Source organism: Trichomycterus rosablanca, chromosome 22, assembly GCF_030014385.1.
Source record: "Trichomycterus rosablanca isolate fTriRos1 chromosome 22, fTriRos1.hap1, whole genome shotgun sequence".
NCBI lineage: Eukaryota > Metazoa > Chordata > Actinopteri > Siluriformes > Trichomycteridae > Trichomycterus > Trichomycterus rosablanca.
The window spans coordinates 20,140,001-20,164,756 of NC_086009.1; the positions used below are offsets into that span (position 1 = coordinate 20,140,001).

Here is a 24,756-nt window from a genome sequence, read left to right on the forward strand (position 1 = left end):
CTTCCTTCCTTCCTTCCTTCCTTCCTTCCTTCCTTCCTTCTTTATCCTTCCTTCCTTCCTTCCTTCCTTCCTTCCTTCCTTCCTTCCTTCCTTCCTTCCTTCTTTATCCTTCCTTCCTTCCTTCCTTCCTTCCTTCCTTCCTTCTTTATCCTTCCTTCCTTCCTTCCTTCCTTCCTTCCTTCCTTCCTTCCTTCCTTCCTTCCTTCTTTATCCTTCCTTCCTTCCTTCCTTCCTTCCTTCCTTCCTTCCTTCTTTATCCTTCCTTCCTTCCTTCCTTCCATTCCATTTTTCCCATTCCTTCCCGTGCTTTTTGTTCTTTCCTTCCTTCATTTCTTCTTTAATTTCTTTTCTTCCTTCCCTCCATTCCATCCTTCCCATCCCTTTTCTTGCCCTTCCTTCTTTCCTTCCTTCCGTTCTTTCCATCTCTTCTCTCCACCTCTGTTTGTTCCTTCCTTCCTTTACTTCTTTCCTTTTGGTTTTTGTCTCTGTCTTCATTGTCTTCTTACTTAGTTTTATTCCGTTCTGTCCCTGTTTTCTTCCTTAACCATTTTCTTAATTCTCTCGTCCGATGTTTTTATCTTTTTTCGTTCTTTGCGTTTCCTCGGACTTTCCGTCTCGTTCCTGTTTTGATTATCTTCCTTTATTTCTCTCTTTTCTTCCTCTCCTTGTTTTTTGTGCTTCCTTTCTCTGAGGGACACGAACACATAAGTCATTCACTGCAGGGGGGCAGTGTGTGTGTGTGTGTGTGTGTGTGTAGCCTCCCTCTGCAGGTGGCTTGATGTATGGTAGAGATTGGAATCAGAGCCAGAGGGTCACCTTCATCCATCCCCATCTACTGCTGGCTTTGTACACACACACACACACACACACACACACACATACACACGTTCCTCAGCTTTATTACAGTAGGATGGTTTCAGCAGACACTGAGTGGTGTTACAGAATGTTTTACAGTGCAAAAGCATTTAGTGCTTCAGGGATTTGTTTCCTCTCGTCTGATTGGCCAAGCCAGAGAGAAGGAAGCATGTACACGCCGCCTGGTGTAGGGATGTCGTGGGTGATGTTCCAGATGTTCCTGTTCCTTCACTTATAGACTTACAGACACATTTAAGAGCCCTCATCTTTACTGATTATACATGAAAACACGGCAAACATCCTATTGGACGTCATGTTACTGTGGTTTATAATGCGTTCACCTTGATCAGGTGTCCCAATACTTTTGTCTAAACATTTTTACCCGTTTACGATTTTCTAATGGCGCACGCGGCCGACACGAATGCGGATATTTGTGTGTGTGTGTGTGTGGACAGTTCGGGAGCGTGATTGATTGAGGACGCGGCCGAATTCTGCAGCATCAACACACGCGAGACAGATCCCAATCCAAAACCGACCAGCGGGGTGGGGGGGGGCTGGGGGAAGAGAGAGCAAAAAGAACAGCTCACTCCCTCACACACACACATATAAATTATACACAGTGCCAGTGGGGGATGGAGGAATTCAAGTGTATATTTTTTGCAGGAACCTTGAGTGCCGCGCCCCCTCGGGTGCTCCTGCCGGAATGAGCTCTCACTTTGGAGCCACTTTAGCGGGATCACGTCGGGATACGGACACATCTAACACCGTTTCTGTCTCCTGGAAGCCGCCGATGGGATAAGTGTTATGATTCATGTTTGCTAATCTAGAGTTTGGAGTCTTTAGAGAGACGGGGGGAACGTTGTGTGACTCTCTGTACGTGGTGCTGCTCTCTGTATCCGTCTGAAAACCTAGTGAGCTGCCTTACAGGTGAAAAGAAGTGGTGAGCAACTGCACTCGTGTTGGAGGGAATACAGAAATACGATCGGGTAATCGGATATGACTAAATTGGGTGAGAAATTGGGTGCCAAATGCATAAAAAGGCCTCCTCCAGCGATTCCTCCTCCAGTTTGAAGCCTGGTTCTGATTTGTAGCTCTTGATTGATTTGTATTGATCCGTGTTCCTCACCTCGTATATCTGAGTGTAGATAAAATCTGCCTGAGGTGATGAATGGGTGATATAACCTCATCTGGCAACTTACGGTCTGTACGGGTCCCAGAGGGGCGCTGAATGTACCTCTGGGTCGTTTGAAAGGTTAGACGGGCGTGCGCTCGTCGTCGGTTCATGTGGACGAGCGGCGGTTTCAGTTTGTGCATCAATCGATTGGGGTCAGGGTCAGTACCTAAAATCATGAGCCTCAAAACCGTGGGCATTCATATGGAGCCCATCTGAGCACCTCTCTCCACCTTTGGGAAGCTGTTTTACTTATGAGGCTTTGGAGTAGTTCTGTAGGAATTTGTGCCCATTCAGACATAAGATTGTTTAACAGGTCAGGCACTGATGTTGGCACACAGTCGACGTTCTAATTCATATTAAATCCCTTCTGGCAGGACACTGAAGTACCGCTTCTCTTCACCTCACAGCTATAACAACATTTCCACTTTTGGGAAGCTGTTTACTTATAAGACTTTGGAGTAGTTCTGTCGGAATTTGTGCCCGTTCACAGTCAACGTTCCACTTCATATTAAACCCCTCTTTGCAGGCCACTGACGTTCCAATCCATATTTATAAATAAATAAATAAATTATGCACCTTTTGATTAAAATATCAGGACTTCTGTCTAGACGTGTCGTCCACATACTTTTGATCCTACAGCATGTCATAATGCAGCGTTATTCACGTCCCTGTAGAAAGACGCTAGCGCTTAAACACGTCTGTGTACCGTAAGTGTAATAAAATACAAACGTGTGTCCTGTTAGGTGCGTGTGTGTGTGTTTATGATAAGACCGGCGGCGGTGGCGGCGGCCCCTGAGGCTGGCGCGATTGGCCCTCAGAGCCTCTTGTTTCCAAAAGCGCGAGCATCAATAGCGATCGGGGCTGCGGCCGAGCCGAGCGGCGTTTATACTGTGGGATTCGATTACGCCGCGGCCTACCAGGGTGACATTTCATTTGCAGTGAATCACGGGAGCAGAGCCGAGCGGTGCGGCGCCAACCCTCGCCGAATTTAACGCCCGTTTAAGTGTGTGTGTGTTTACGACGGGCGCTGCTCGAAGCGGCGGCTCTACAGATCGCGTCTGTGTTTCGTGTGTGTGTGCGCGTGTGTGTGTGCACGTGTGTGTGTGCGTGCGTGTGTGTGTGATCGCTCTCTCTTATAATCTGATTGAAATCTGATTATCATGTCAGTGCGCTCTCAGCGCTGATCCCAGACCCGGATAGAAACAAGAGGCTGGCATCTGGAAGGGCATCTGACTCAATACAATTTGAGCAATTAAAAGTTAAGGGCCTTGCTCAGGGGCCCAACAGTGGCCAGTTGGCGGTTGTGGGGCTTGAACAAACGTCGAGGGTTCAGGTGGAGAACGAAAGAATTTAAGCTCCGGGACGAGCCGCCACGTCGCCCCTCTGACCTTCAGCTGCACTCGTCTGCACCTTATCAGCAAATCGAGGTGCCAGCGGGCACAGAGACGTCTCTAAACCCCCTGATCTCATTTCCTGTTCCTCAATAGCTTCTGTATGCAGATCCAGTAATGCTGTTATCTCTCCTGTACACACCGCGCACACACACATGAGCGCACATACACACATAACCGCACATACACACACATAACCGCACATACACACACATGAGCACACATACATACACACACGAGGGCACATACACACATGAGCACACATACATACACACACATAACTGCACATACACACACATGAGCACACACACACAAATAAGCTCACAAACACACACATGAGCACACATACACCCAAATAAGCGTACATACACACACACACGAGCACACATGCACACACATGGGGGCACATGCACACACACACGCAGACACACACATTTGCATACACATAAGCGCACACACACACTGGCACACACATACATACATGAAGATATACGCACACATGAGCACACATACACACTTGCACACAAATGCACACACATGCAGACACATACACACTCGCACACACACGGACACACAAGCGCACATACACACGAGGGCGCGCACACATACATGCACGTACATACACACACGCACATATATACACACTTGCACACACACACACGATACACGATACACACGTACATACACGCACAAATGACTACACATACACATGAGCGCACAGACATGCACACACTTGCTCACACATGGACACACACACACTCATACACATGCAGACACATACACACTTGAGTGCACACATGAACGCACATACACACACGAGTGCACACACACACACCCCTCAGGACCCCCAGCTGACAGAACAGAGGTGCTGTTCTTAAGTATTTGGACACGTGGACAAACGTTTTTTTCTCTCCTGGCGAGTTCTTTGTCCTGCTGATCTGGACGATCATCACGTCTCTGTGTCCTCACATCTTCTCCTCCAGTAGATCACGTCCTGGCCGTGTTTATATCTTTGATGTTCAGGCGTGTGTGTGTGTGTGTAGAATCTGTGTGGCAGGTTCATTTCCTGTCATTTCACTCTCCGATAGCGCCGCCGTCTTTATTGCTCTCTTTTTATTCCTGGACATTTAGGGGTGAAGTGTGTGTGTGTGTGTGTGTGTGTGTGTGTGTGTGTGTGTGTGTGTGTGTGTGTGTTAATCACCGCTGATCACATGAATGTTACACAGACCCATAAAACCAGCTCACTCATGAAATTAAAGATCTGAATCTCCATCACATGATTGTTTTTTCACTCATGATTTAGCGTAATGACGCCCTGCTGGTATTTTTGGAGCTCATGGGCGCTCGGGCGGTGCGGTGTGAAGTACTCTCGCCCACTGCTGCTGGGATCTGGGGGTACAGGGTTCGAACAAGCTCGGGCTCAGGTGTCCAAATACTTTTGACCATGCAGTCCATCACTTGACTTTAGATTTCGTGCCCTCGTCATCGTGTTCCGCTCTTCGTGATGTGAGCACAGGACAGGATGTCAGGCGGGTCAGACTAGCGCCTGATCGCGCTCTGGAATTAAACAGCTCGGCTGTCATGGTGTTCAGAGTTCCTGAAGAAGACGATGCCCAGAGTGCCAACCTAACAACCACCCCCCCCTTCCCAATCTTGCGCACACACACACAATGGATAACAAGTGACATAAAGTAGGAGGAACCAGGACTGCCTGTAGCTAGCACTGATCATATATCCGACCAATCACAGCACAGAACCACGGCAGATACATATACACACATACGAACACACATACACACACATGAACGCATATACACACATACAAACGTGCATACACACATACGAATGCACATACACGCATCCGAACGCGCATCCGAACGCGCATACACACACACACACGTACGCGCATACACACATATGAACACACATACACTTACGAACGCGCATAAACACATGAACGCACATACACACATATGAACACACATACACACATATGAACGCACATACACACATAAATACACACATATGAACGCGCATACACACATAAGAACACACATACACTTACGAACGCGCATAAACACATGAACGCACATACACACATGAACGCGCATACACACATGAACGCACACACACACATGAACGCACACACACACATGAACGCGCATACACACATAAGAACACACATACACTTACGAACGCACATACACTTACGAACGCGCATACACACATATGAACGCGCATACACACGAACACACATACACTTACGAACGCGCATAAACACATGAACACACATACACACATATGAACGCACATACACACATAAATACCCACATACACACATATGAACACACATACACACATATGAACGCACATACACACATAAATACCCACATACACACATATGAACGCGCATACACACATAAGAACACACATACACTTACGAACGCGCATACACATATGAACGCACATACACACATGACCGCGCATACACACATGAACGCACACACACACATGAACGCACACACACACATGAATGCATATACACACATATGAACGCGCATACACACATATGAACGCACACACACCTGAACGCACACACACACATGAATGCATATACACACATATGAACGCGCATACACACATATGAACGCACACGCATATGAACACATATACACACATTTGAACGCGCATACACACACACGAACGCATATACACACACACACGAACGCATATACACACACGAACGCATATACACACACATGAACGCACACACACATACACACACATGAACGCACATGCACACACATGAACACACATATGAACAGCCAATCGTGTGTCTGTGTAGGCGTCCGACCGGCCGATAGCAGAGCTATATAGAACGTTTCTATCCCATTTCTCTCGGTGTGATCTTGTCAGGCTTTTCACAGGACTTTGAAATATGTCTGTGGGAATTTGTGCCCATCTGTATAGGTCAGAAAAGCCTCAGTCGACATTCTGGTTCATTCCAAAGCTATTATGCATGTCTGCTCATGTGTTTTTGAGTTTGCTTTGTGTGCAGGGGCACATTCAAGCTTTTTTAATGCCCGTGGTTTTGGAACATCATGACTGACAAGGTCATGGTCAAGCGTCCACATACTTTTGACCACATAGTGTGTGTTTTTGACCTTCACCTGCTGCACAGGAACCTGTAGGAACACCAGCGAGCGAGCAACTGGTTTTGATCCAGCAGGAATAAGCAACAGATACTATTCATCCATCCATCCATTCTTTCACCAGCTTCTCATCCAGCGATCCCATTGGCTGGGATTTAATAGGAAACCGGCCAATCGGATCGATCGCGCAGAGGCTAACAAAGGGAGTTGCCAGGGAAACGCTCTGCGGGAACGGAAGCGGCCAGGAGGAGAGCGTAGCCGTCCAATTCGGCTCGCCTCGCCTTGGCCGAGAACCAAATATCTCTGTCTCTGTGATACACACACAGAATCGATGCTCGCTCACACACACACACACACACACACACACACACACACACACACAGTGAGAAACTGAAATAGAGCTACAGCCAGAGCAAAGAAATCACATCCAAGCTTGAATAAATCTTTCACCTCTGCACAAGTGTGTGTGTGTGTGTATGCACGCACAAATTATGAGCAGTGCCATCAGAACGGGTCAGAAGAAGCTCAGAAGCTTCACGGACTGGAATCCCACTGCCGAACAAATGCACACACAGCATGCACATGAAGCCGCTCTTCTGAGAAGCTCCTCACAAGAATTTGAAGCATGTCTGTGGGAAGTTGCGCCCATTCAGTCAAAAGATGACAGCTTTGATGTTGATGTTCCGGTTCATTCCAGAGATGGTGGGTGAGGCTGATGTCTGTATAGAGCTTTACAGGGTCACAGCAAGGAGCACCAGGAGGAAACTCCACACGTCCGGGGAATCGAACCCATGCCCTTCTTGCTGTGAGACGACTGAACCCTTTTAGCCTCATTCATTAGCTGATCTAACCACTGCTGCAGACCCAGACCCTGACTGACACCCTCTCGTGTGCAGTTGGCAACCGCTTCTTTTCACCTGCACAGCCTGGGTCACACAGAGAGCAGTATGGCGTATGGAGAGTCATGCACCAATCCTTGTTATCCTCCGACCAGCCAGCAGAGGGCACAATTGCAGCAGCGATGATGAATCCCTACAGCCCATCCCCCAGATACGGCCAATCGTGTCCGTGTGGGCACCCGACCGGTCGATAGCTCAGCACTTCTGTTGAAGCTTGACATTGTTGTGCTTCTTGGTATGGATTTGATCTCTGGGTCAGAGCAGGTTTGTCCTCAGGTCTTTCCTCAGACGTTTCCCAGAGTTCTCGATCTCTGGATGAGCCGGACGGCGTTTTTCCTGACCCGCGCTGCGTCGTCCTCAGGCCGTTTCACAGATCTTAGGTTTATCGAACGACCCCTGATCACCTTAAACTCTGCGTAGGCTGCGGATCCGCAGAAGATCTCGATCTCGAACCCGACCGGCTCTCGTTTCTGAAGATGGATGCTCTCCAGAAACTGTTTTGAGTTTTCTCTACATATTTTTCCATGTTTACGTGGCTGCGTGCCAAAAAAAAGAGAAAAAAGAGCCTCATCTGCGCCCGGTCGTCAGGGCCGCTCCTCCCCGAGCGGATGTGCGAGGGCATGTTTTGCTGAGTTTAACAGATTTTTCCCGGCGCTCGCCGCGAGCAATAAAGACCTCGGTGCTCGGCGGCGCTCATTTAAAATAGCGAGCGAGAGAAGTAAAGGAACGCCGGCAGGACCACAGGCCAGGAGAAATCAATAGGAACGCCCACGCGCTCTCCAGAGCCGTCTGGCATGTGAGAAAACCCGACGCTAGCTCGGAGAGCGGCCGAGCGAGGAGGCGAGGGAGGGAAATAAAGTGCATTTATACACTCCAAGCTTTATGAGAAGTTAATCAATCAGTGCCGCTTTCTTTAGTTTGTTGGAGAGCTGGAAGAAAAACTAAGGTCAGCGTTTATGTGACCTGACTAGCGAGCGTTTTTAAAACAACGCTGAGAAAAAGTAGCGCGGCCTCTTGTTCTTGTTCATGTTCTTGTTCTTGACTTCTGCGTTCTGAATTGTTTTGCTTGTGAACTTCTGCAGAAGTTTTAGAAGCTACCCGTGACAATCAGAGCTAACAAAACTAAACAAAAAACTTGGTAACGATTTTTTTAGGGCCTGAAGGGCTCAGAAATTATTGATTAGAAGTTTAAAGGTTTAAATATCGGGACTGTAAGAGAATGATATTTGCCCTGTGGTTGGAAGATATAAACACTGATCAGCCATAACATTAAAACCACCTCCTTGTTTCTACACTCACTGTCCATTTTATCAGCTCCACTTACCGTATAGAAGCACTTTGTAGTTCTACAATTACTGACTGTAGTTCACCTGTTTCTCTACATGCTTTGTTAGCCCCCTTTCATGCTGCTCTTCAATGGTCAGGACCCCCACAGAGCAGGTATTATTTGGGTGGTGGATCATTCTTAGCACTGCAGTGACACTGACATGGTGGTGGTGTGTTAGTGTGTGTTGTGCTGGTATGAGTGGATCAGACACAGCAGCGCTGCTGGAGTTTTTAAACACTGTGTCCTCTCACTGTCCACTCTATTAGACACGCCTACCTAGTTGGTCCACCTTGTAGATGTAAAGTCAGAGATGATCGCTCATCTATTGCTGCTGTTTGAATTGGTCATCTTCTGAACCTTTATCAGTGGTCACAGGACGCTGCCCACGGGGCGCTGTTGGCTGGATATATTTGGTTGGTGGACTGTTCTCAGTCCAGCAGTGACAGTGAGGTTTTTAAGAACTCCAGCAGCGCTGCTGTGTCTGATCCACTCATACCAGACGCTTTTATCCGAAGGGACTTGCAGTACTGTGACGGTATACAGTCTAAGCAATTGAGGGTTAAGGGCCTTGCTCAAGGGCCCAACAGTGGCAACCTGGCAGTGGTGGGGCTTAAACCAGCAACCTTCTGCTTACTAGTCCAGTATCAGTCCAGTACGTCAGTGGCATAATATCTGTCTAAGTAGAGCGTCTAAATAATCTGCACTATGAGTCTGATGTCTGATTAGAATCCTCTCTACTGTGGCAGCTGATCAGGTAGGTATTAGGCAGTAGGCAGCAAGGCAGCTCACTAGATTTTCAGACAGACCCCATGTGTCTAATGAGGCACCCCCCTTCATCATAGCCCAAAATGCCACAAGCACCCACTGCTCTGCTCCTTAACCAGTTTTCTGAGGTGCGTCGTGTTCAGGATCCTCCTTTCTGCACACGCGGCCGTTTTCCTCGTTTCACTTTCATATAAAAGTCAGACTGAACATTTTTCACAGCGCGACAATAAAACACAGACAAGTGAGAGCTTCATTACTCTCAGCAAACAATAAACAATAGAGTTTGTCTGAGGAAGAGAACCCGCATGATTTTTTTTCCCTCTTGTTCCAATATTTCTCCTTCATCTCGTTCCGTGTGCACGTTTTCAATCTCAATATCCGCCTCGCTCGTCATCCAGGCGGTTTAACCAGACGGCGCGGGTGGTCTTCCTCTGTTTCGGTTCCATCTCATTTCTTTCAGACTTACACCTGAAATTGCTGTGAGTTTCAGAAGCAAAGACGAGCCGTGAACGTCCACGTGGACGAGGTTCTTCTAATGGGTAGATGTGAGATCAGGGTGGGTGGAGATTCTTTAATAATAAAGCAAATCAATCACACTGAGATCTGACTAAACAAACGGCACTTTCCTTTTTTATTCTTCATAATTCCTGCCATTCATCCAGATCACATGATCCAAGTAGAAATAGAACAGAATAGAATAGAATTATTATACATTTTGCATGTTGGCAGTAGAGAGAACAGTTACAGTACTCACAAAAATAATTTACACTCTTAATAATACAATTTGCACTCTGCACAAGTTCATATACATGTCTAATTATAAATATTATTTTATTATTTAATAATTTATTATATAATTAAATGTACTGGCGTGGACCAATTTTACATTTGTCCACTCATTTTTAACCCTGTAAATAAATAATTAATAATAAAAATTATTAGGTTCAACAATTCCTAACAATAGGACTGTTCCACAAATCCACACAGATATAATTGTTAGCTGTTTATGAACATTAACTCATAGACATCATGGCAATTTGTGTGATTTATTATTATTATTATTATTATTGTTGTTGTTGTTTTTAAGTGGGTAGAGTTTTTGGCCACTAGTGTTTCTCCACACCAAATATGTCAAATCATGTGTTTATGGTCCACAACCATTTTGGAACAGCAAGGGTCTTCCCCAAACTGTTGGCAGAAAGTTGAAAGCATGTAATGTTTTGATATAAGTAATTGTATAGACTTGATAGCAATTAGTGTGTCCTCATACTTTTGGCTTTATAGTGTATATTAATGTGTGTGTGTGTATATATACAGTATATACGGTATATATATATATATATATATATATATATATATATGTACAGCGTACAGTATAATAACTCTCTCTCTCTCTGGTTCTTTTCATGATTTGCTCTCATTCGTTTGATGAAACGTCAGAAATATCAGGAGTGAAAATGATGAGTTTGATTATTTTAGTGGCAAATAAATAAATCACTTCGTTTCTGAGCGTTAATAAATAAACCGTTTTTCCTCACTCAGTAAATAAATAAAGCAGTAAAAGTGCTCGATCATTCTGGTCAAAAATCCTGAGAAAACATTCATGATTTATGACTTTCAAATCAAAAGTGTAAAATGTCAAATCAAACACACAGAGCGAATGTTCAAGATTAGAAATATTTGTATTTTTTTATTTCTTATTATATATTTCTTATTTGTTATTATATTGTATTATTAATTTTGATGTTATTACTATTATTATTATTATTATTAATAAATATTTCTAGTTATTTTTCTATTGTTATTATATTTTTATTATTAATTTTGATATTATTCTTATTTAGAAACATTAGTATTATTTATTTATTTATTTTTATTTATTTATTACTGTTATATTTTTGATATTATTATTTTAATTATTTATAAATTTTTATTTATTTTTTATTTTATGGTTATTATATTTTTGTTATTAATTTTGATATTATATTATTATTATTTATAATTTATTTATTTTTTTAATTGTTATTATATTCATATTGTTACTATACTTGCTGGTACATGTTTAATTCAGTTTGTACGGCTACGACGCCTACGTGAGCTTGTCATAAACCTACATAAACAATTACTGGATGTGACTGGAAGGGAGGAAAAGCCTGGCGACCTTTACTGCCTGGTTTAGGTTCTTGTGTGAGTGGTGGAGGAACACATAGGGCATAGCGTGATCTTCTCTACAAGAAGTACGGCTGTCTAGTGTAAAGAAGCGGCCGGTAAATTCACCAGCGATCTTCTCAGCAGTTATGTAAGTGACAGTGGAGTTATGTTAGGGAATTGGAAATGACTAAACAAGGAGAATTAAAGAAAACCAATGGTATGAAGGCTTTTTTCCTAACTGGACTCGCTCTGGTCAGCTCCCTCTCCTCCTGCGCTTCGTTCCGAGTAAATGAGGTGGTGATGATGTGTAAAGGCAGCGACCCGAACAGACAAGTTCATGAGACAGTAACTCGGCGCTTCATGTAATCAAACGCAGCCCGACTCTCAATCCGTCTCCGTCACGCGCGTTACACGCCCGGCCTCTGTGGAACGACCCGGCGCGCTCCACCGTCCCGCCGACGGAAGCTGATTGGGTTCGGGGCGACCCCGCGGCCTCGGCGCAGGGCCTAGTTGAGTGGAGCTGCTCGGCTGGGGACGTGAACAAATCACCTCACAACTGGCCTTAATGGAAGACATCCATCAAAGGTGACATGAGGCTAAAAAAAAAAACGAACCAAGAACCTTTTGATGGCGGCGTATCCGATCCGATCCCACTGCCTGTATGATCCAGGATGGCATAACGTCAGTGAACCTGGTGAGCGGGCAGCGCAGAACTGACCTAACACGGCTGATTTTCGTGAAGGACCCGGCGCTGATGCCTTTGTAGAGTCGTAATTAAAACCTCTTTAACCTTTTGATTGATACTCGGAGACGTAACCGAACACCCGGCTCTGCTCCTCTGTACAAAGTGAAACGAACAAACGTACATCAGGAACTTTTAGTTTTTATCTTAACAGAGCTGGTTCCTATTTATAAAAGCCGAGCTACATTACCTTTCACTTTTAATTAAAGCTGCACTGATCACTGAATGAGAGCCGCCGTGGAGATGGTGAATCAGTCCGTGTAATAATGTAAGTGTAATAATTCAGTAATTATGAATCCTGTCTGTGTTGTAACCTGGAGGACGTGGAACTGAGGAGATGTTATAATTAGGGTGCTTTTAATCCTCCTGAATAAGAACCAATTATTTCGACCTGATTAATAAATTCTATTGATTATTGTGTAAAAGACAAAGCGCCCTTCAATCAGCAGTTTATTTTTATATTTTGAATGTTTTTATATTATTTTTATTATCACAATTATTATTATTATTGTTATTATTATCATTATTATTATTGTTATTCTTTTTATTATTACAGTTAATATTATCACAGTTATTACATTTATTATTATTATTATTAAAATTATTATTATTATTAAAAGTATTGTTATTATTACTATTATTATTATTAAAAATATTGTTATTATTTTTATTATTAGTATTACAGTTAATAATATTATTATCATAGTTATTATTATTATTATTATTTTATTCATACAGTATTATCATGTCAGATTTTAATACGTAAGAGTTTAAAGCTTCAAATCCGTCAGTGTGTAATTCTTCTGATTCATTTCTGACCGATCGGCTGGTCCCGCCTGGACGCTGAGGTAGCTGATTATACTCGGGATGGATAAAGAACAGACGCAGGAGTAAACACACACACACAGAGGAAAACATGAAGCATGATTGAGAGACAGGATGAGGATGTTAAGCATGACTCCTGGCCTCGTCTGTTTTAATAAATCATGTTTAAATCTCAGTACGTTTTATACGACACGCCCTGTCCCCCACAATCCCACTGATTTAGACCCGCTGACTGTTACGAGGCACTTTCAGTGACTATAACAGACGCACTTCCTGTTCAGGACGCCTGCCGAAATAAATCCTTTGTAGAGTCTGATTGATGTTCCGGGCGAGTCCAATCCCTAATAATCCCACGATGCCAACTGTTACACGGGCGACTGTTTGTAGGTACAAGAACACTTCTCTTTATTAAAAAAAAGTCTAGATCAACCGGTGCGCCCTGAACAAAAGACAGGACGAGACGTCCTATTTTATTTTGGAAAGGTTCTGCTTAGCAAACAGGCGTAAACCGAATAAGAAAGGAATTAAAAATCTCTCTGATGGAGATTCTGGTGTCCCGTGTGAGGAAGCAGCACAATCACGCCGTCTGATCAGCGGGACACCCTAAAATAGAGCCATTTTTCGCCTGGGGTAATGTGGATTTATTACGTTTATTAAATTCCCCTACATAAATTAGAATTACCAGCATCAAGCTGCTGATCCGAACGTGGTGGCATGAATTATTGATTCCCCAGCAGCCTCCCACAAATCCAGCCCGGCGCTGGAAATAAGACGCCGCAGAATTACGGCTCGGAATAATGAAGGCCGTTTCGGAAGGGCGCAAAACCTTCTTTTAAGACTTATTAATATTCATTAATAGCTTCTGTCAGAAGTCCGGCGGAGTGATTCATTATTCGGGTTTGATGTATTAAGTGCTTTTTGATTTATTGACGCTGCGCCGAGCTCGGGGTTTGAAAAGGAAGACGAAAGACACAACCTTAAACCTTGTAGGTGCCCAGGTCTTGTAGGCGCCCCCTATCTGGCACGATCGGCAGTGCAGACAGTGCAGTGGACAACTTGTCTAGTGGATGGACTACAAAGTCTTTGACGCTGTCTAAGGACCCTGGTTAGTATCCTGACGTGCTTGTACAGAAGTGGGGGAACGTGGAGATCACCGCATGACTCTCCATGTGCAAGACTGGTCCCACACACACATCTACAGAAGTACAGGCGAATAGGAAGGGGTCGGTGGACCATGGACGGGTTCAGAGGGAGCGTTTGTCAGGCAGATATACCCTCCTCAGATGCCAGCAGGGTCCCCAGTAGCAGAGGAGTAGTTGACTACTGAGACTTGCTTAGTCTGGCCTGTTTTTGTCTCTCGAATCGCAGTTTCCTACCTCTGATATCCATCAAAGTGATTTTACCTGCTTTTAGCGTCTTTAAATCCACAAGCCCTCCAGTAGGTTACAAAATACTGTACACAATGTTTTTAATATCCTGATCAATATATATGAGGCGCCAATACATTTAATATACGTTTTTACAGGGGGCAGCACATAATGGTCTGTTTGTTTAAGAAGCTTTAATATTTATTTATTTACACAGTGTGAAGAAGGAAGCATTAAAATCTTGCCAGCATTGCCAGGACAGCGAACCTGCAGCTAAAAGCAGAAACACACGCCGAGAATCGCGGCTCGTTTATTAATACATTCGCTGCCGCATGAATCACCCGGTCCTCGGGGAGGGGTGTGGGGAGGGGTGTGGGGAGGGGTGCTCGTCCGTACCCGTGCTATCTGCATTAGCGCACCTGAAGGGAGTGATGACACCAGTCGAAATCGCCCGCGTCTCTTTAATCAGCCCGAGCTAAACGCCGTACAAGACAAATCGACGAGCGTGATGCCAGCTGGCCTGGCAGGGGCCCCGGTGCTCAACGAGGGAAACGGGAAACACGTTGGCACCGCGGATTGTTTGTGGTGGCACGTCTGAGGAACAAACGGTGCAGATGTTTTCTTACTCTGATGTTTTCCTTAGGGACGAAAACATTGTGTTTATTTATTCATTGGTTGATCTTTGGAGTCAGTCCGTCCCGTACAGACATGCCAAACCTTCAGGATCATGCTGAAGCAAATAATTTAAAATGGTCCAGTCTGAAAGCTCCGCGTGTATCTGTGTTTATCTGGATTTTCCTCCCTGTTTCACTTTTAAACTTGTGTTACAGCTCGAGGTTTTCAGAAATTGTGAGAATCAGAATCAGCTTCTCTCAGAGTCTAAAATGCTTCTGGTTGAAAATAAAGCTTAACGTGGTTTAATGCAGTAAAAGAAGGAGACAGGAGCACTAAACTTCTCTTCATTATTACTGCTCATAAGTTCCTCCACTAATCACATTCCTCACTCGCTGTTTTACTACAATAAGTCACGCTAAGCGTCGTTCGTACGGCCTGAGTCGCTTTTACTGCGTTGTATCAAACAGTTTGTTTCATTGTAGGAGCTTTGTGACTTATTGTACAAAAACAGCAAGTGGGAAGAACTTTTGAGCAGTAATAATGAAGAGAAGTTTAGTGCTCCTGTCTCCTTCTTGTACTACATTAAACCACGTTAAGCTTTATTTTGAACCAGAAGCGTTTTAGACTCTGGGAGAAGCTGATTCTGATTCTCACAATTTCTCAGAAGCTCGAGCTGTAACACAAGTTTAAAAGTGAAACAGTGAGGAAAATCTAGATAAACACAGATACATGTGGAGCTGTAACACTGGATCTGATGCTTATTTTACACAAATGCATTCACACGCTGATGTGCTGAGCAAAGCAATTTGGACACGTTTAATATCCACACATGCTTAAACAACCACTGCGTAACCACTAAAACTCAGAAGCTTGAAGTCTCAGCACTGGCTGGCTAGTGTGTTTTATCCGTTGGCTTGGGTTTTTCATAAGGAGGACCACTGTACTCTCTACGTTTTCCTCCACCACACATTCAGCACCTCGGCCGAACTGTAGACAGCGCTGTTGCAGCAGAGAGGCTCAATTAATATGATTTTCACTTCCTCCCGGCTAAAATATTAAACTGCTGCGTCGCCTGAAGTCGCTCGTAATCACATAATTGCAGCACATTGTTATTATTGTGTATTATTTATGTACTGTATTATGTAGGATCATCGTCTTGTTACCGCACGAGTCTGAGAGCTTTAATTAAAAGTGGGCGATGTGATTTATTAAATACAAGCATTATTTTGGCTGTTTATTTTTTACTCCGTTCCATTAGGGAGCGAGTCCGGCGGCTGATACGGCGCAGAGTAAAACGTACGGCGTTTTTATAGCTCCGTTTAAAGCTGGCTGTGTTTTCATTCAGAGTCTGTTCAGACTATAAAATGCGCCGCTTGCTGAGAGGAAGATCGATACACACGTACAGCGCTTGAGTGTATAAATCACATTAAAGTGGCCTCATTCATAATGTTTCTACCAGCTTTTAAACTGCACTTCAGAGACCCAGACTCCAACGCTTCTGTTCGTTTTTGTCTTGTTTGTGTTTCTTCTTGCTTTGTTTCTCAGCGTTTGTTGCTGTAGTTCTTATTTCAGAGCTCAGTCAGAGCTGAAATATTTTTCCAAGTTCATTCTTATGAATAAATCAGAGGCTTTTGTTTGTTTTTTTTATTTTTACCATCATATTATTATTATTACTGAGCTTTTACTCCGTGCCTATTGTGAGAGATGAATAACGGTCCTATAATAATGACACGAGTGCCGAAATAATATTAAAAGACATTTCTGGCAAACACTAAAATAAATTTTCTAGATATCTTTGAGAACATTGTAATAATGTCATAGGGTTTTGTTGTTATTATATTAAATGATGTGGGAACTTGTGAGCAATAAGGGTTTAATAAAGTTACTGGTGCCCCGTGTGAGGAGGCTGTGCAGTCGTACTGGGGTTATTGGGACAGAGCTTTGGTTTAATCTGGATTATTATTATTATTTTTAAATTAGAACCAAGACCAAACTTTGACGCGCACAACAAATGTAATTCAACCCAAAACTACGCGCATGAACCATTATAAGGAGGAGTGGCGGTTCAGATAGTTCAGCATGTTAACTGCAAGTCATTTCATTCATTCATTGTCTGTCTTGCCACTGCTTTATCCTGGTCAGGGTTGCGGTGGGTCTGATTCATTGGGAGATAACCAGGAAACACCCCAGACATGTCACCAGTCCATCACAAAGCACACACACACTTAGGGCAATCTCAAGTCTAGGACTCATCATCAGGCTTCTTTACCGATCGTTTATATCTGTCGTTTACTAAGCATGACCTTTGTTTTCCAGCAAATTCTATGGACAAAAGTATTGGGACGCCCCCTTCAGTTTTTGAATGTGTGTGTAATAAATCTGTTATTACATGCTTGGAACTTTGCAGCAGCAGTTTAGGGAAGGCCCTTTCCTGTACCAGCACAAAGCAGCTGTATAAAGACTTGAAGAAAAGCTTAGTTTAAATTAAAGACACTCCAGTGTCCTGCACAGGGCCCCAACCTCAGCACCACTCAACAGCTCTGAGGCTTTCTTGACCAGCCATACACATGGGCACAAATTCCCACAGACACAGACAATTAAAACTCTTGTGACAGGCGTTCTTAATAGAATGGCTGTTGTTCTAGCTGAACAGATCACAGAGGTCACTCAGTTTCAATGAAATGTCTGACATGTTCATTTAAGGTGTCCAATTAATTTTGACCATATAGTGGACATTAAATGCATTTCTGTGTCCATACAGACTGATTCTTTCTCTCTCTTTCTTTCACAGCATGTCCACGAGGTACCTACAAGATGTCCTCCCAGCAGCAGGAGTGTTTGCCGTGCCCGGCTCGCAGCCTGGCCGAGGAGGAAGGCTCGGTGCTGTGCGTGTGCGAGGACGGTCACTTCCGGACGACGCTCGACCCCCCGTCCGCACCGTGCACGCGTAAGTGAATCTAGGAGAGAGAGACGCACAGAGAAAAAACAAACTGATAAACCTCGTCCATCACGGTAACCGCTCCTGTCGGCGCGCGCGTGTTCCGCTATCGGCTACACCATCCCATCGATCGTCTTCTTCCCTTTGTTTATGGTGGCGGCACAACAGTCAGTGGCAGAAGGTTATCTCTGTCTTATCGTACGGCCAGAAGACACAAAAATAAATAAATATATAAATAAAAAAGCCTCGAGTGCTTTACGGGCTGAATAAGTTCTCTGCGTCTCGGCTGAACGCGGAGCAGTGATAAATTTTATAGCATCGTAATTGCACTTTTAATTACAGTATCGATTTCGGCCTGCTTTTATATCTCCACCAGGGCTTGAGATAGCATTTATAAAGGCACAATTACTCCAGAAATTACCTTATCGATCGTGTAATTACTATTGTTAGCGCCCAACGCAAATCTACTATAAGAGGATAGAAAGGACGGCGGGAAGTACAGACAGGGAGAGTCACGACACAGAATAAGGAAATGAATAGAGTTCGTGCTTAGGGTCAGTGAGGTATCGGACTAGTAATCGGTAGGTTGCCTGTTCAAGCCCCACCCTTGCAGAGTTGCCGCTGTTGGGCCCCTGAGCAAGGCCCTTAACCCTCAATCGCTTGAATCGAGTCCAGTCTCAATCGTAAGTCGGTTTATATTTGTGCATTTTAATAATTAAGAAGGTGTCCAGGTACTTTTGAGTGCTTAAGGTATTGGCGCTGCCACTGTTGGGCCCCTAAGCAAGGCCCTTAACCCTCAATCGCACAAATCGAGCTTAGTCTCAATCGTAAGTTGCTTTGAAGGTGTCCAGATACTTTTGAGCAGTTGAGGTATTGGACTAGTAATCGGGAAAGTTGCCTGTTCAAGCCCCACCACTGCAGAGTTGCCTCTGTTGGGCCCCTGAGCAAGGCCCTTAACCCTTGAACACTCAAATCGAGTCGAGCCTGTGGGAATTTGTTTCCATTTGCACCAAAGAGCATTTTAATAATTAAGAAGGTGTCAAGGTACTTTTGAGTGCTTAAGGTATTGGCGCCGCCTCTGTTGGGCCCCTGAGCAAGGCCCTTGACCTTCAATCGCTCAAATCGAGTCGAGCCTGTGGGAATTTGTTCCCATTTATTCAAACGAGCATTTTAATAATTAAGAAGGTGTCCAGATACGGTTAAGGTATTGGACTAGTAATCAGAAGGTTGTCTGTTCAAGCCCCACCACTGCAGAGTTGCCGCTGTTGGGCCCCTGAGCAAGGCCCCTAAATCTCAGTTGCTCAAGTCAAGTTCAGTCACAGTCGTAAGTTGCTTTGGATAAAAGCCTCATATATAGTTCATTCACAATTGTAAGTCTGCTAAATGCTGCAAATGTGAACGTAACTGTGGGAACTTGTGCCCATTTACTCAAAAGAGCATTAGTAAAGTCAGGCATTTGATGCCTCAAATTTATACCAAAGTTGCCGCTGTTGGGCCCCTGAGCAAGGCCCCTAAACCTCAGTCGCTCAAGTCGAGTTCAGTCACAGTCGTAAGTTGCTTTGGATAAATGCCACAAAAGTAAATGCCTGTGGGAATTTGTGCCCATTTATTGCTCAGTGGAGTCCCAAAGTCAAAAAGACAACCCTGCTGAAACAGGAAAGGGCCTTCCCCAAACTGTTGCCACAAACTTGGAGACATGTTTATTGTATATCATTTATCATTTCATATTATTTATAACACGTCTTTTAACTCTGTGTGGGACTAAAACACCTGAACTGATAATTATGAAGGTGTCCAGATACTTTTTGAGTGGTTAAGTTAAGCTAGTAATCAGAAGGTTGCCTGTTCAAGCTTTACGTTTATATCTTTATGTGTATTTTATGTTTCAGGACCGCCGTCGTCTCCACGGGATTTGATCTACACCCTCAAGCAGTCCACCCTCATCCTAGAATGGGCGCCGCCGTCCGACCCGGGTGGCAGAGCCGACCTGGGCTACAGCGTGGAGTGCCGTCGGTGCGTCGCCGGCCCCCGCGCCCACTGTGAGCCGTGCGGCGCCAGCGTGGGCTTCGTACCCCAGCAGAGCGGCCTGAGCGGGCGCACCGTCACCGTGCTCAACCTGCTGCCCAACTCCAACTACACCTTCACCGTGGAGGCCAGGAACGGCGTGTCCGAGCTTCTGCCCGACAAACGTTTCACCGCCCACGCCAACGTCTCCACCAGCCTGGCAGGTAAGAGAGCGAGATTACTCGCTGATCTGTGTCATCTCTAAGTAGAGTGTCTAAATAATCTGCCTCATGAGTTCAATATCAGTTTAGGATCCTCTCTACTGAGGCAGCTGATCAGGGAGGCAGTAGGCAGCAAAGGCAGCTCACTAGGTTTTCAGACAAGACCCATTGTGGACAAAAGTATTGGGACACCTCTGGAACTATTATTGCTAAAAAATGTATGATGTTTGTCGTGGTTTTGGATGCAAGGACGTCTTTAGATATTATTTTTCTTGACAACAGATGGGATGTGGACACACACACACACATACACACACACACTGCATGAGTTACTCTACATCTGTATGAGCTGGCATCAAAGTCTTTGTATAATATATGTGTGTGTGTGTGTGTGAGACTAAGTGAGAAGGGCACCAGCAAGGGGTTTTGGCATTTCGGTATCTTCAGAGGCCGTAGCCTGGTGGGTTCAGATCTCTGTGGCGCCCTCAGGGGCCTCCACAGGGCCACGGCTGCCCGAAGGGGCAGAGAAGCACGGAGGGGGGGTGATGGCACCGGATGAAGGGCGACCTGGCGAGGTAGCTGGTTTGGTGATTTTATTTGATTTTTTTAAGGCTACGAATGAAGTCCAGAGTCCTACAGGCGTGACTTTATACCGGTTGAATAGTGGTGTGTGCAGCACCACCTTAAAATGCTCTACTGTCTCTGGTACGTTCTGATTGGTGGGTTCAGATCTCTGTGGCGCTCTCAGGGGCCTCCACAGGGCCCGAAAAGGGCAGAGAGGCACGGAGGGGTGCGATGACACCAGATAAAGGGCGACCTGGTGAGGTAGCTGTATTCAGGGTTTGTGTGATGTGAGGTTTTAAGTCTACACATGAAGTCCAGAGTCCTACAGGCATGACTTTATACCAGTTGAATAGTGGTGTGTGCAGCACCACCTTAAAATGCTCTTCTGCCGCTCGTGGATTCAGAGCTCTGGCGCTCTCAGGGGCCTCCACAGGGCCCGAAAAGGGCAGAGAGGCATGGAGGGGGGATGATGGCACAGGATGAAGGGTGACCTGGCGAGGTAGCTGTATTCAGGGTTTGTGTGGTGTGAGGTTTGAGGTCCAGAGTCCTACAGGCATGACTTTATACCGGTTACATAGTGGTGTGTGCAGCACCATGTTAAAATGCTCTACTGTCGCTGGTACGTTCTGATGGAGCGCTAGAACGGATCTCGTCCTGCATCGTCGTGTAAAGCTCCGAATAAATCCCGCACCGTCTCTTTGTTCTAAACTTCAAACGGAAGAGAACGAGAGATCGGAGACGGAGACGGAGGGACGGCTCACGGTTCGCTTTGATCATCCCCGATACGGCTTCATTAGAGCGGCCTGGATACGTCCGGGTCCGGACAGACGCGGGTTCGGGAACTCTGAACCACTTTAAGTTTGTCGATGGATCTGATGAACGTGAAGGGAGACGTGAGGGTTTTTTTCGGGATGTTCTGGTGCTGATGGAGATGTCGGGTCTCGGTGGGGGATTCGGATTGACGGGCTTCGAGTGCAGCAGCATCGTTAATCGTGTCGTAATCAGAGCGGCGGGAGATGTCACACACACACACACACACACACACACACACTAATCCATCAGCAGTCACTTTGACGTGATGGATCGGTGCGCTTCCGAAACGACGCCGAACAAACAAGGTACGACAGATAATTAGACGAACTGACAACCGCGTCGTTACAGTTACCACAGGAAATGTAATCATCAACCTACAGTGTCACTATTTCTCTCCTAAATTCCTTTTTCTATACACTGTCCAGTGTGTCACCACCTGACCGTGAGCCTGGTAGACATTCTGACCCAAATCTGTGGCCATTATTTCGGCTATAACAGCCTCTACTCTTCTGGAAAGTCTTTAAAGTTTGTTAACGTGTATCTGTGGGAATTTGCGTAGTGGTTAAGGTCCTGGACTAGTAAATAGAAGGTCGCTGGTTCAAACCTCACCGCCGTCAGGTTGCCACTGTTTGGACCCTTGAGCAAGGCCCTTAACCCTCAATTGCTTAGACTGTGTACTGTAAATCACTTTGGATAAAAGCATCTGCCAAACTTTGACCTGTCCAGGCTGTTTCCTACCTTTCGCCCAGTGAATCAAACCCACTGCGACCCTGACCAGGATAAAGCACTTGATAAAAATGAAATTCAGTGGAAAAATCAAAGCAATATTTATTTTTTTGTTTATGCAAAGTGGTGGAATATTTTTAATTAAATCCAGTCTTTAATTATGTAATAAATGTTGTACCCTCTGTTTTCCTCCGTTTTCCTCTGTTCTGTCTCTCTAGCGCCCTCTCAGGTGAGCGAGTTGCGAGCGGAGAAGATCGAGCAGCGCTCCGTAACTCTGGCGTGGAGAGAATCCGCCAACCCCAACAGCAGCCGGACGGAGTACGAGATCAAATACTACGAGAAGGTACTTCAGCCGCGCCACGTCATTCTGATCGTAAATTCATCCTCCTTTAGTCCCGGAGAACATCTGGGATGTGGACAGATGTGCACACGCTGTTGTTTATATAATCTGCTCTAGTGTAATGAGATCAGACCGGGTTTACGGAACCGTGGATCCATCGAGAAGTCAGAAATATCAGTCGTGGTTTAACTCGAGGTCTGTCGTTCCCTTACAGATAAAGTAAATGATCGTAGATGCATGAGGCAGGTGGATTTGCTGTTTTTTTTTTAAATTCTTGCTTTATCTCAGAGCACATGGACACAGTACCAACACAACATCTGGAGAAGATGCCTGATTATTGTTCTAGTAGGAACGCGAGAACATCTGGAGAACATCTGGTGAAGATGAGTGCTTATAGTTCTAGTAGGAACACAGAAACATCTGGAGAACATTTGGTGAAGATGGGTGGTTATGGTTCTAGTAGGAACACAGAAACATCTGGTGAAGAAGCCTTATTGTTTAAGCAGTAGTAGTGGAGAAACATCTGGTGAAGATAAGTGCTTATAGTTCTAGCAGGGTTATCTGGAGAACATTTGGTGTAGATGAGTGCTTATGGCTCTAGCAAGAACACAGAAACATCTGGTGAAGAAGCCTTCTAATTGTTTAAGTAGAAATGCAGTACTAGTGGAGAAACCTCTGGTGAAGATGAGTTCTCATTGTTCTAGCATTAACACAAACATCTGGAGAAACCTCTGGTGAAGATAATTATAGTTCTAGAAGAAAAACAGAAACATCTGGAGAACATCTCTTGAAGATGAGTGTTTATATTTCTAGAAGGAACACAGAAACATCTGGAGAAAAAGCCTGATTATTGCTCTAACTGGAACACAAACATCTGGTGAAGAAGCCTCCTTATTGTTCTAGTAGGAACACAAAAACATCTGGAGAAAACTCTGTTTGTTGAAGATGAGTGCTTATAGTTCTAGTAGCAACACAAACATCTGGAGAAACCTCTGTTGAAGATGAGTGCTTATAGTTCTAGAAGGAACACAGAAACATCTGGTGAAGATGTTTGCTTATTGTCCCAGCAGGAACATGGTACCAGTGCAGAAACATCTGGTAAAGAAGTGTGCTTATAGTTCTAGCATTAACACAGAAACATCTGGAAACATGTGGCGAAGATGAGTGCCTATAGTTCTGAACCGGAACATCAGCTGAGGCTTTCTTGACCAACATCAGTGCCCAGCCATACAAATGCTTTATTATCTGAATGGGCACAAATCCCCCCACAGGTCTTGAGTATTCACTGGATTTCCCACTGTAAGACACTACAGTCAGTACCAGTATACAGTGTATCACAAAAGTGAGTACATCCCTCACATTTCTGCAAATATTTTATTATATCTTTTCATGGGACAACACTATAGAGATGAGACTTGGATATAACTTAGAGTAGTCAGTGTACAGCTTGTATAGCAGTGTAGATTTACTGTCTTCTGAAAATAACTCAACACACAGCCATTAATGTCTAAATAGCTGGCAACATAAGTGAGTACACCCCACAGTGAACATGTCCAAATTGTGCCCAAAGTGTCAATATTTTGTGTGACCACCATTATTATCCAGCACTGCCTTAACCCTCCTGGGCATGTAATTCACCAGAGCTGCACAGGTTGCTACTGGAATCCTCTTCCACTCCTCCATGATGACATCACGGAGCTGGTGGATGTTAGACACCTTGAACTCCTCCACCTTCCACTTGAGGATGCGCCACAGGTGCTCAATTGGGTTTAGTCCATCACCTTTACCTTCAGCTTCCTCAGCAAGGCAGTTGTCATCTTGGAGGTTGTGTTTGGGGTCGTTATCCTGTTGGAAAACTGCCATGAGGCCCAGTTTTGGAAGGGAGGG

At 44.7% G+C, this 24,756-nt stretch overlaps 1 protein-coding gene across 1 annotated transcript in view; it reads left to right on the plus strand.

Annotated features, from left to right (window-relative positions):
• The window catches only part of LOC134335902 (ephrin type-A receptor 7-like), an 80,036-nt gene that overhangs the window by 37,306 nt on the left and 17,974 nt on the right, over positions 1-24,756 (plus strand). The window contains exons 4-6 of the mRNA XM_063018536.1: positions 18,055-18,210; positions 20,091-20,429; positions 22,748-22,872. Of these exons, the coding sequence (XP_062874606.1) occupies positions 18,055-18,210; positions 20,091-20,429; positions 22,748-22,872 (620 nt within the window). The remainder of the gene's footprint in view (positions 1-18,054; positions 18,211-20,090; positions 20,430-22,747; positions 22,873-24,756) is intronic.